This window comes from Gossypium arboreum, chromosome 6 (assembly GCF_025698485.1).
Source record: "Gossypium arboreum isolate Shixiya-1 chromosome 6, ASM2569848v2, whole genome shotgun sequence".
Classification (NCBI taxonomy): domain Eukaryota; kingdom Viridiplantae; phylum Streptophyta; class Magnoliopsida; order Malvales; family Malvaceae; genus Gossypium; species Gossypium arboreum.
The window spans coordinates 11,971,696-11,984,925 of NC_069075.1; the positions used below are offsets into that span (position 1 = coordinate 11,971,696).

General features: G+C 33.5%; 1 protein-coding gene across 1 annotated transcript; it reads right to left on the reverse strand.

The window, feature by feature from the left end:
• Nucleotides 1-8,477: 8,477 nt before the first annotated feature.
• LOC128293769 (serine/threonine-protein phosphatase 7 long form homolog) lies at nt 8,478-9,979 on the reverse strand. The gene is made up of 4 exons (XM_053029280.1): nt 9,621-9,979; nt 9,457-9,541; nt 8,741-9,272; nt 8,478-8,674 (listed from the first exon to the last, which is right to left on the reverse strand). The coding sequence occupies exons 1-4, from the start codon at nt 9,977-9,979 to the stop codon at nt 8,478-8,480; spliced, it is 1,173 nt and encodes a 390-aa protein (XP_052885240.1).
• Between the last annotated feature and the right edge of the window lie 3,251 nt (nt 9,980-13,230).

Below are 13,230 nucleotides of genomic sequence, written 5' to 3' on the forward strand. Positions count from 1 at the left end.
AATTGAGTACTTCGTTTACTCGATGTCATAGTTCAACTATGGTCTTACACATCTTCATTTATCGATGTCATAGCCCAGCTATGGTCTTACACGAATCACATATCTTAATGATGTCATATCCCAGATATGGTCTTATACAATAGCATATATCATACCGATGCCATATCCCAGATATGGTCTTATACGGAAATCACTTGTCACTTGTAGCCGAAGCTACCACTATTCACTTGTCACTTGTAGCCGAAGCTACCATTTTTCACTGATGAGGTAGTCGGAGCTACCATTTTTCACTGATCAGGTACCAGGAGCTACCACTTTTCACTGATCAGGTAGCCGAAACTACCACTTTTCACTTGTCATTTGTCCTTGATCAGATAAGTGTAGCCGAAGCTATTACTTATCACTTTCACTTATCCTTGATCAGATAAGTGTAGCCGAAGCTATCACTTATCACTTGTTGCTATGGTCCAACTATGGTCTTTTCCTTCAATTCATCTTGTCACTGAACTGAAATGCTCAATTTGATCATTTATTCAATTTTCATGCTTTTACATTATTCACGATTTTATCATCAATACATATGAAATAACACATCATGAAATTCATAAAATTAACAAATAATCACTAAAATTTAGCCATATAAACTCACAAGTACAAATTTTGTATTATAACGATAATCATAATTTCATAATAAATATTCCACATAAAACATTACATCATTTCTAATCCAACACTTATCGATTATAATCGGGCATGTGTTTAATTTATACATGAGTCATTCATATATTTTTCCTCCTCCTCCTCTCCATCCACATCCTTGGTATAAATAACACACTTGTAAGTAACCTTATCCATAATTTTCACTAATTACTTATGTGAATATTCAGACTATCCACCCGTGTCGTAGTCACTAAATTATTTATATCTGGAGCTAAAAAACTCAAAATTAAGATCCTATAATTTTCCATGAAACTAGACTCATATATATTCTTACCATAAAAATTTCATAATTTTTGGTTGGGCCAATTAATACAGTTTATTCATTGAAGTCTCCCCTGTTCTGCTGTCTGACAGTTCCGACCCTTCTTCACTAAAATTTAATTATCTCCTCGTACAGGATTCGAATAATGTTCCCGTTTGTTTCTCTTGAAAATAGACTCATTCAGAATTCTAAACATATAAATTTACGCCCCTAATAATTTTTATCCAATTTTTTATGATTTTACAAAGTTAGAACAGGGGAACCCGAAATCATTCTGACATTGTCTCACAAAATTTATCATATCTCATGATTTTCAATTCCATTGCTTACATCATTTCTTCTATAAGAAACTAGACTCAATAAGCTTTAATTTCATATTTCATTCATCCTCTAATTTCATTTCTACAAATTTTGGTGATTTTTCAAAGTTAGACTACTGCTGCTGTCCAAAACAGTTTTAGTGCAAAATGTTGATTTCCATTTTGCCCCAAAGTTCACAATTCATACAATTCGGTCCTTGCTCAATTAACCCCTCAATTAAGATAATTTTCTCAATTAATACTTTTTCTAGACATTATAAGTTATTTCATAACTATTGAAATTCATAATTTCTACAAACAACTCTAACTTCAAACTCTTTTACAATTAGGTCCCAAACATTCACTTTCTATTCAATTCTTTCAACAAAATCAGCATATAAACAATATAAAGCTCTAATTCCTTGCCAAATCATCATATAATTCCAGCACATATTCATAGCAACTTTCAATTTCTTTCATAGAATCAAAAACTAACGAATTTATCAAGTGGACGTAGTTGTAAAAGTCACAAAAACACAAAAAATTCAAGAATAATCAAGAATTGAACTTACCTGAAGTAAAAATATGAAAAACCATCTTAAGGGAACTCTTCCATGGTGTTTTTTCTGATGAGAATGCAGAAAAATAAAGAGAAATCTAGATAATTCCACTTTAGTCATAGCTTTATTAAGTAAATTTTGTAATTTTCCAATTTTGCCCTTAATTCTCCTTACTTTCTTGCTGATTTCATGCCATTGCCGTCCATCCCAAAGAGAACTTGGGTCTATTTTCCTTTTAAACCCTCTTTCTTTTATCATTTAAGCTATTTAATCATTTCCCACAATTTTGCATTTAATACAATTTAGTCCTTTTTGTTCAATTAACTATCAGAACTTTAAAATTTCTTGACAAAACTTTAATACTGACTTATTAACACTCCATATATATTTATAAAAATATTTATGGCTCAATTTAAAATTCTCGAGGTCTCGATACCTCGTTTTCGATTCTAATTATTTTAATATTTATTTTTAGTACACTATTGACTACTTCAAAATTTTTCCTAACTTCACATTTAACTTATACTCTCTAAATTAATAATATTTCTGACTCATTTTTTTGATTTAGTGATCTCGAATCACTGTTCCGACACCACTGAAAATTAGGCTGTTACATCAAAGATGGTCATTCACTTCGATATAGCAACTCCGCTCACAGCAGAGGTACATGTAGGGTTACAAGCAGTGAAATTAGGAATTTTTATAGGTTTTAACAAAATGGAAGTAGTGGGAGATTCAAGAACTGTTATCAAGAAATGCCAAAGTACTGATATCGATAAATCGGTGATTGGAGCAATTATCAGAGACATTCAAAGTAAAAAGGACAAATTTGAAGAGATAAAGTTCCATTTTATCCTTAAAGTAGAGAATACATATGCCCATGTTATTGTGAAGGAGGCTCTAAAGAGAAGAGAAAGCTATTACTTGATGGGAGGAATTCCGAAATTTGTTCGTCAAGCTCTGGAGAATTTTTGGCCAATGCATCCTGATTGAAAGAAAGAGAAGATAAAAACCTTTGGAAAGAGGTAGCAGAAAAATTAAAAGCCATTTTTGAAAATTGCTATCATTAAAGGCTAGGTCGGTGATGTGAAAAGACAAAGTCTATTGGTATCCAGCTGTCGATTTGATTGGTATAGGATAAGATTTGATTTCTTGTTTTGTTTTAGTTTGAATAGGACGATATGGGCCAGTTCTGAAAGTTTTAGGCCGGCTCTTTTTTAGTAGGCTTTTGGCTTTAGTTATTCTTTCAATAGGTCTTTTACTAATAGACTTTAGTCCAGTACTGTTTTATGTTTTAATTATTTTAATTAATAAATTCCAGTCAAATCCTTTATTCAAAAAAAAATATATATAGTAAATTATTCTTGTTAGTTCAAAAGGTTATCTAACTTGTGTTTTTATATATTATAAATAAATTTTATTTTTATTCTTAAATTTTATAATTTTATCTTAATTATTATTAATTTATGTTTTTCAGTTATAAATTCAATTGAATTAAAAACAGAAAATTCAGGGGATTTTACAAAGAAAATCCTTTTTTTTCTAAAATTACGAAAATAGGCCGAATTTTTAATTATTTACCGGATTAGACCATTTTCCCTAAAATCGAGTCCACGTCAGCGCGACTTAATTGTCCACGTCAGCAAAACGCTCCCCCAAGGAAGCGTTTTTGCTCGTTTTTTCAATTAGTTATTTTAGGGTTTATGGTTAGTGGTTTAGGGTTTATGGTTAGTGGTTTAGGGTTTATGGTTAATTCATAAAATTAACTATTAATTTTAAATACTAAATGCTAAATTAGAGTTTAGGGTTTATGGTTAGTTAATTAAATTAGGGTTATTCGATTAAATGAGCGTTAGTTGATTAATTTAGGGTTAATTGATACATAATGGTTTACACATACTATTTTAATATTAGAAAAATAATTCGATTACTTCAGCGTTTTGATTAATCATTTGATTAAATGAGCGTTAATTGATTAATTTAGGGTTAATTTAGGTTAATTGAGTAGACGTTTCTGAACAAATAGTGTCAAAAACGCTTCAAGCAGGATGCACTGTCAGCAAAATTTTGGAAAAAAGCTCCCACGTGGACGCGCTTTTGCTACAATAGCTCGTAGAAAACTAATTCTGAGTAGACGTTTCTGAACAAATAGTGTCAAAAACGCTTCAAGCAGGATGCACTGTTAGCAAAATTTCGAAAAAAAGCTCCTACGTAGACGCGCTTTAGCTACAGTAGTTCGTAGAAAAATAATTCTGAGTAGACGTTTCTGAACAAATGTGTCAAAAACGCTTCAAGCATGATGCACTGTCAGCAAAATTTCAGCAAAAATCTCCCACGTGGACGCGCTTTTGCTATAGTAGTTCGTAGAAAAATAATTCTGAGTAGACGTTTCTAAACAAATAGTGTCAAAAATGCTTCAAACAGGATGAACTGTCAGCAAAATTTCGGAAAAAAGCTCCCACGTGGACGCGCTTTTGCTACAGTAGTTCGTAGAAAAATAATTCTGAGTAGACGTTTCTGAACAAATAGTGTCAAAAACGCTTCAAGCAGGATGCACTATCAGCAAAATTTCGGAAAAAAGCTCCCACGTGGACGCGCTTTTGCTGTTGTAGTTTGTAGAAAAATAATTCTGAATAGATGTTTCTGAACAAATAGTGTAAAAACGCTTCAAGCAGGATGCACTGTCAGCAAAATTTCAGAAAAAAGCTCCCACGTGGACGTACTTTTGCTACAGTAGTTCGTAGAAAAACTGAGGCTATAAATGAGCCAAATTTTATTCTCAGGTTGCATAACTTACAGCAAAAAAAATTTGAGAGACAAAGAAGAATAGAAATATAAGATGAGTGAACGTATTAGTGCTATTATTTACTATGATGGTAAGGTCTGTAACACCGAAAACGGTGTTGTTTTTTTATCGGAGAACACAGCGAGACTGGTTTTTAACCAGAACATAGATTTGACAGAACTTCGTAAAAGAATTAGGTGCAAAATCTTTGGAACGATGCCAATGAAAGTTTTGTGTATTAAGTATCAATTTTATGCTTCTGTTGATCCGGTGACATACGACTCATTCGACATCAAAGGTGCTCGGAGCTTGGAGGCAATGGTGCAGACTCATCTCGATAGTGGATCACCCTATCTTGAGTTATATGTACAATTTTCATCGCCAAATAAAGTATTTGGAACTTCAATATTTACTACTGGTGGAGAGGAATACATGACCTCTGCTTGGCACTCCGTTAGTGGGTGGCAAAACACTGAAGCACCCGTATTTGGTAGCAGTATGGAACACCCGACCCTTGCACGACACTCCGTTAGTGGATAGGACATGCACCTCAGTGGGTCGATGTTTGATGCTGGAAATACGTACTGGAGAATGACATCAACTTCAAGTGGTTGGCAATGCACATCTGATTGGAGACGTTGTGAAACGTCCACAAGGAGGGATGATGTACTCTCCACGACGTCTACCGTTGAGGGGACCTCTTATGTTGCACATGATAATCGGTCAAATGATGAGTCCGATGCGGATCCACCTCGAGAGGCTGGCCCCGATGGTGTAGAAATTACATTATTTTCTGAACTAGAGACTGTTCTAACCATACTTGAAGATGTCGAAGGGGGTTCAGATGATGAAGAAGAAGATGTGCGATTCAAGACGTACTCGCCTCCAGCCCACATGCATAATATCGATTTATCTCAAGATGATGCGTTAGAGTTTCCAGATCTACCACATAGAAGGCGTGATCGTACAAGTTCCTCATTGGATTCAGGTGAATTGGAAGTTGGTAAAGAGTTTTCAATTAAAGATAGTTTTCTTGGTACATTAAAACAACATAGCATCATGAACGGGGTTAACTACAATGTGATCAAGTTTAAACCCGATAAGTTTGAGGCCAAGTGTGCAGTGCAAGATGGTACATGTTCATGGAAGATCATGACTTCATTGAGGAAAAGGACAGGCTTGTGGGAGATAAAAAAGTACAAAGGTCCATATACATGTGCTGCTGGTACAGTACCACTAATTGTTTAGGGTTTTTTAATAGTACTATTATTGTGTACTGTTGATATTTTTAACCTACTTCATTGACAGGTGTTTCGGGAGATCATCCCAAGATGAATTCAGAAATGATAACTACCTTAATACTACCGACAGTGAAGGCGGATCCTAGAACTACAGTGCTTGTCATAATTGCCAATATTCGTAGCCAGTTGAGGTACACACCCTCTTATCGCAAGGCTTGGGTAGCTAAGCAGAAGGCGTTAGAAAAGCTATATGGTGGGTGAGACGCTTCATATAACAAACTCTGGCAGTGGTGTCAGGTGCTGGAGAAATATGTCCCAGGTTGCATAACAGACCTTCAAACCGAACCTGTGTACTACAACGACCGAGTTCTCCGTGGATGCCAAGTATTTAAGCATCTATTTTGGAGCTTTAAGCAATGCTGAGATGCATTTCCATATTGTAAGCCGTTGGTACAAATTGACGGTACCTTTATGTACGGTAGTAGATATACCGATCGGCTATTGCTAGCTGTGGCACAGGATGGCAGTGGGAGAATCCTTCCAATTGCGTTTGCAATAACACCAGGGGAGTCAGCTGATGATTGGGATTTCTTTCTTTCTAGGCTAAGGAGGCATGTTTGCCCCCAACCTAATATCTGTGTCATATCAGATCAGGGCACCGGAATACTAGCCGCAATTGCGCGACAGGGAAGCATGTGGCATCACACACACCATCGGTATTGCCTAAGGCACGTTACGTCCAACTACCACGGCCAATTTCATTCTACAACTGAAAAACGACAAGTAACCAACATGGGTATGTAATATCTATTAATATAATTTTGTTTGTAATACTGAATTTATTTTAACTGGAAATGTGGTATGTAATTTTCGCTATCAACTTATATTGGTAGGGTATGAGATAAGTAATGATCATTTTCATGAAATGTTGGCGATTTTGCGTTCGGATAACGAAGAAGGAGCAAACTACCTGTGTAACATACCTTTCGAACAGTGGACACAAGCATACGACGGCGACCTACGATATGGTCATATGACCTCAAACTTGGCCGAATGTATAAATTCTGTTCTGAAAGGAACACGCCATTTACCAATAACATCAGTTGTTCGAGAAACATATTTTCGTTTAGCGGCACTATTCCTGAAATGAGCAGCAAGTTATACAGGCCAAATCCAAAGAGGACATGTATGGTGCGCAAAGGTATTGCAAGAAATTAACAAGGCGAAGGCACGGACGAACACCATGCACACAGTGTGTTACGATCGAGACAATCTATGGTTTCGTGTGACGGAGTTTGACAGACCGCAGAAAGGTATTATTGGCGGGCAATATCGTGTACATTTGAGAAATAGAACTTGCGACTGTGGGAGGTTTGACGCACTTCGTTATCCATGCAGTCATGTAATTATAGCTTGTCAGAATCTGCTTATAGATCCTATGAGATACGTCGACGAAGTGTACAGAATACAAACCATGTACAACGTGTGGAGACATGTATTCCCACCTGTCCCAGATGAACGTAAGTGGCCACCTGTATCGCTTGCTCCGTTTAAGCTGTTACCGGATAGAGAATTGCGTTGCAAACCAAAGGGTCGACCTTGCTCGACTAGAATACGTACCGATATGGATATCCGAGAAACAGCCAATCAACCGAAATTATGCAGATACTGTAGGAACCCAGGACATACAAATAGATCATGTCCTAATCGAAATAGTTGATAGTTGTCATAAAAAATTATGTTGTATTATTTATATTTTATTAAATGAAATGTATCAAACTTTTATTCTATCAAACGAAACAATACCTTCTATTTTAATAAAAATATAGTAATTTATTTTATTTTACGTAATAACTATGTCGTTCAAATACAAGTAAGACATCGAGACATGACTGAGACGTAATTAATTAGCTCAAATATTACCCTCAATTTTTGTTGGAATACATATATTGATGGATTATAGTTATTAGTTATATATTTAGAATTTTTTATGAATATTTTATAATATTTATGATTTTTTAAAATTTTGAAAAAAATATTTTATTAATTTTGTATAATTATATATATTTTTAATTATCTATAAGAATGACGAATTCATCAAATTGATAAATATGTAAACCTTCAAGGTTAGCATTTATGAATGATAATTTTTTTTACCATCCTCCTTTTCTTCACAAATATGATATTTATCATTCAATCGAGTATTTTTGTTCGATTTTATTGAGATAAAAAATAAGATTAATGTAGGGTTGGTGAGAGAGGTCAAATGAGGTAAATATAGAAATAGTTTTTAAGACATATATAATCAAATAAAGAAAATATAAATAAAATAAAAATTAAACAATATAAAAAGTTTGTACAATTGGGTTTTTAAGACATATAATTTACAATTGCCTTATTCAAAAGAAATTTTATTTTATTCAAATTAAACAATATAAAAAGTTTGTACACATATATTAAAAAAATTCAATGTCCGTGGCGGTCAGAATCAGTGCCACACGGGGGTCGTCGACGAGTCCGTGCTGGATTCCTCATTGGTTCGGCTTCCGGCTGCGGTTGTGGTTCATCCGGCAGGGGATCTGGTTGTGGGTGTTGAGAGCTTGACCCACCTTAATAGAATAATGACTGCAGTGGTGTTTGCATCACCCATGGAGGAGGTGTTTGAACCCCGTAAGGTGATTGGGATTGGTAGAAAGAAGAGCCCCTCGATGGCGTCTCCTGCGATCTCTCATGTGACGACGGCCTATAGATTGGCGGTTGACTCGAAGTAATCAGGAACGGAGATGAACCGGGCCATGGATTCCAACCTGCCATAGGACTAGGAAAAGGAAACATAAAAGGGTTAGGATACATATAAGGGATAGGATACGTACCTGGCATAGGACTAGGAAAAGGCTGTGATGTGGGTGTCGTCTGTTGAGCTGTTGGGCCTGGTGATTGTGGCAGCGCTGTTGATGGGCTTGCTGATTGTATGGGCGCTGTTGATGGGCCTGCTGATTGTGTGGGCGCTGTTGATGGGCCTAAGTCGTCGTCCCTTCTTCTTAGATTTAAAGGGCCCCGTCGTTCCCTTTGAACACGAATTTGTCGTCGCCTCTCCTCTTCCGACAGTAAATATGGCTTGCCATATATCCTAAACCATGGCATGTATTCTGGTACGCATGCTAACTCTGGAATAATAATCGGTTCCCGAGTAGGTATATAATCATACCGATTTTCCCACATTTCGATATAGCCTGACCAGTATCTCGGCCAATCCATATTCAATAGCTGTAAGTCGACTTTATGCTCTTCATCAAACACCTCGGGTGCCACGGGAATCGGTTGTCGAAATCCAAATTGTCGCAATACTCTATCTGATTGGTGCATCTCGACCGTAGCATAGTTCACCAATGGGACCTTCACATGCTAAGCGTTCGGATTTTGAATGTATTCATCCGGAATTACTACTCGAATTGCCGGATCGTCGTATGGTGTCCATTTAAACTATATGAACATGATAAAATATTACTTATATACATAATACTAAATACTAAATACTAAATATGAAATGACTATTTTATTAATTATATATAATTTATTTAATACTTACTTGTGTATCCGATCGCTGGTCTAATAGAAGCCGTATGTCTTCGAGAGAGTTGGGTATTCCGACATAACTCGCCGAACGGTTCCACCTAATTAAATAATTTTTTAGCATACAAAAATTATAAACTAAATCTACGTAATAATTGTAAAATATAATATAAAATTTACCTCGTTATTAGTGGAAATGTATATGGATGGTCCATTCGAGGACGTAAAAATGGAAAGCGAAACCGTGCCCATGATTGCAGTAGTGATAGACAACCTCCTATTTTGGCTTTGTTCAGTAGCATCGCACCGCACATTTCCTTGTACAACTTTGCCAACACGACAGACCCCCAACTCAATTCGCCGGCTGCTCTAAAATCTACGAGTTTCAACAGCCATCTCAGATGTACAAGGTTTCGTGACAAGTCTGGCATCAGATAACCTCTAATAATCTCGAGAATGTATGCCCGAGCATATTGTATTCTTTCGAGTTCTGTCGAATCATTATCCGGCTTCGGGAATGTGTCTTGTAACCAGCCCATCTGGATCTAACCTCTGTTAATATAATCCGGTATAGCACCCAAAAGGTCGTAGCATACGGCGCTCCAATCATTAGATGGTGCGGATCCGGTGACTGCGTAGCCATCCACCGGCAATCCCAATTGCAAATGCACGTCTTGCAGAGTGATAGTACATTCTCCGCATGGAAGATGAAAAGTATGCGTCTCGGGTCTCCACCTCTCTATCAACGCACTGATTAGTTTCGGGTCCAACTTGCACCCCCGGCCTATCGTGGCCACGTGCTAGAATCCCGCTTCCCGCAAGTAATTCTCGATCAAGGGCGATGGAGGATTAGGCATATTACGAATGTAACATTCTAACACCCGATCTACAGACTATTATAAAAAATTATAAAACAAAAATTAATTAAAATTGCATAAATTAATTAATGCAAACATCATAACTGAAAATTAAATTAAAAAAATTAAATTTGCATAAATAAATTAAATATCACTTACCATTTTCATTTGCTCAACGGAGATGTGCTTATTATCAAGACGGATTAGTTCTCTGGCCATTGCTAGCACGATGGTATTTTTTTAATTTAAAAAAATTAAATTCGAAAAAATTTTAAACAGAGAAATTTGGTAAAATTTTGATGGAATTGTAAGAAATTTTCACTAAAAATTGATAGATTTTTTAAGGGAATATTGAAAGAAAATCGAGATTAAACAAAGAATTGTGTGAAAAATAAAGGAGGGGATTGAAAATTTGAGAGAATTAGAGAATTTGAGAGTGATTTGTGTGAAAAAATGAATTAGGGGGGCTATTTTATAGTTTTTTTTTTGACCGTTGGAAGCCAACGGTCAAATTTTTGACCGTTGAACGGGCAAAAACGCTCCCCCGGAGAAGCGTTTTGCTGATGTGGACAATTAAGTCGCGCTGACGTAGACGCGATTTCGAGGAAAATGGCCTAGTCCGGTAAATAATTAAAAAGTCGGCCTATTTCCATAATTTTAGAAAAAAAAAGGATTTTCCTTGTAAAATGCCCGAAAATTCAAACAGTTTTGCATTTTCAACCTATAATAAATTTGATTTTGATATAAATATATTAGAGATCCATATGCTAGGGTTATGAGCAATGAGTTATTCTCAAAATAAACAAATTAATTCAACCCTTTACTCGAAAATTTTAGATTTTTTGAAATTTAAAAAAAAAGTATTAGCCGTATTTAATTATCTTTATTTGCTTATTTTGGAATGATATAAAAATTAATTGCTTGATTTATTTTGAAAGACATAAATTTACTTTGAACCTTACATGGATTTTCTAGATATTTATACCTTTAATAATTTTTTATTTGTTATAAGAAAAACAAAAGTATATATCTCTGTCATAATGTAATATATATTCTTTAATACAAAACTCATTTTTATTTATAATTTTTCAAAATATATTTTCAATACAATACCTATTTTTATTCATAATCTTTTAACCCTTAAATTAAAAAAATCACGTTTAAGTATTTTCGTCTTAAAAAATCAAAATCAAATAAAAATTCTAAAATTTAAAATAAAATTATAAAAAAATAATATCTCTATTTCGTGCCACGGTTATAGTAACTCTTACTCCACATTGTGGGCCTAAGCTTGGCTTGCAATTTGTTTACTTTATAATATGTTCACGAATTCTTCAACTTTTCTTTTTCTTGGTTTAGCTTTTTCGAGTAGTAAGATGCCACTTGTATGTTTTAAAATTTTATTTTAATGAATTATTATCCAAATAAGTACATATTTTAACCATAAAAAAATACAAATGTTTAATATTTATATTTTTGGTTTAATGACAAATTTAGTTTTTAAGATTTATATTTTTTCAATTTGACTTTTATTCTTTTTTAACAAAAATATTGACTAAAATATTAATTTTTTAACAAAAATAATATGAAGTACACTGGCTATTTTGATAGCATACCTATAACTACTCGTAGCTTCTCTTCAACCCTTATATAGGAGAATAATGCGTTTTAGCGCACTCAAACCCACATCCTCCTACACCTGGCAACAATGTTGATACCAATTAATCTAAGACTCAATCAACAACCATATTTAACTATTAAAAATAATCATCATAAATTCAAAAATACAACACTATATATTCGAAATACAATTTAAAATATAAATAATTGTATACTCAATATAAATATCACAAAACATACCTTGAATGATAAATAAGTGTTAAAATGTATTTCTAAATGCAAAATTACAAATTATAGCTTTTGTGTATACTTTTATTTTAAAAACAACAATTTAATATTACTTATAGCTCTAAAATACCTTTTTAGACTAAAGTTTACAACAATTATATATTCTAACCCTACTTTTTTTCTTTTCATCTATGCCTTTCTAATTGTATTTAGTTATTAGTAGTTTACTTTATACTCTTAGTTTCTAATACTATAATTTGGTTGACTCAAGTCAAATGCACCAAAAAGATTATGATAATAAAATGAAAGTAGGATATGGGTATTTACTTCTAAAACTACTTAGTAATAAAGGTATGCACCTTTTCAAAATATCTTATAATTATTTTTAAAAACCAACTACTCATTTATTCTTTTTAACTTATTAATTATTTTAAAATGAATTTTCATCCAAATATTTGGGGTTAATAAATTCTAGTATTTTAAAATTGAATATAAATAAAGTAACTTTATTACTAATAAAAAATATAGGTCAAAATATACGTATAGTTCATTTATTTTTTAAAATTAGGAATTTAGTTATTGTATTTATATTTTAAAAATTTAATTCATTTACTTTTTGATTTGAATTTAGGTTTAATGTTAATTTTATTTTTGTAAAATTTAGATTAATTACAATATCCTTTCTTAATTACATGGCTACAAGTGGTTTTTTAAGTAAATATATTTGATTACAATTTGTGTTTTAGAGATTTTTAATTATTATTATTAATTTACAATTTTAAGTTTTATTTTTCATATTTATTTTACAATTTATATTAAGGATTCGTGACTGCTCCTCCAACAATATCATCTCTAAAGTTTAAACATTCCTTTACACCTAACAAATTTTGGGTATTCACAATTTTAAGTTATTGTGATAATTGAGCCTTTTTTTTTTTAAAAAAATATGATGTAATAAATGTGATATGAATAACGATGCGCCTAAGCTTGACTTTCAAATTTTTAGCTTTACAGTATGCTCACGTATTCTTCTAACTTTATTTCTTCCTTGTTTTCAGCTTTATCTAGTAATGAAGCAAAGTACA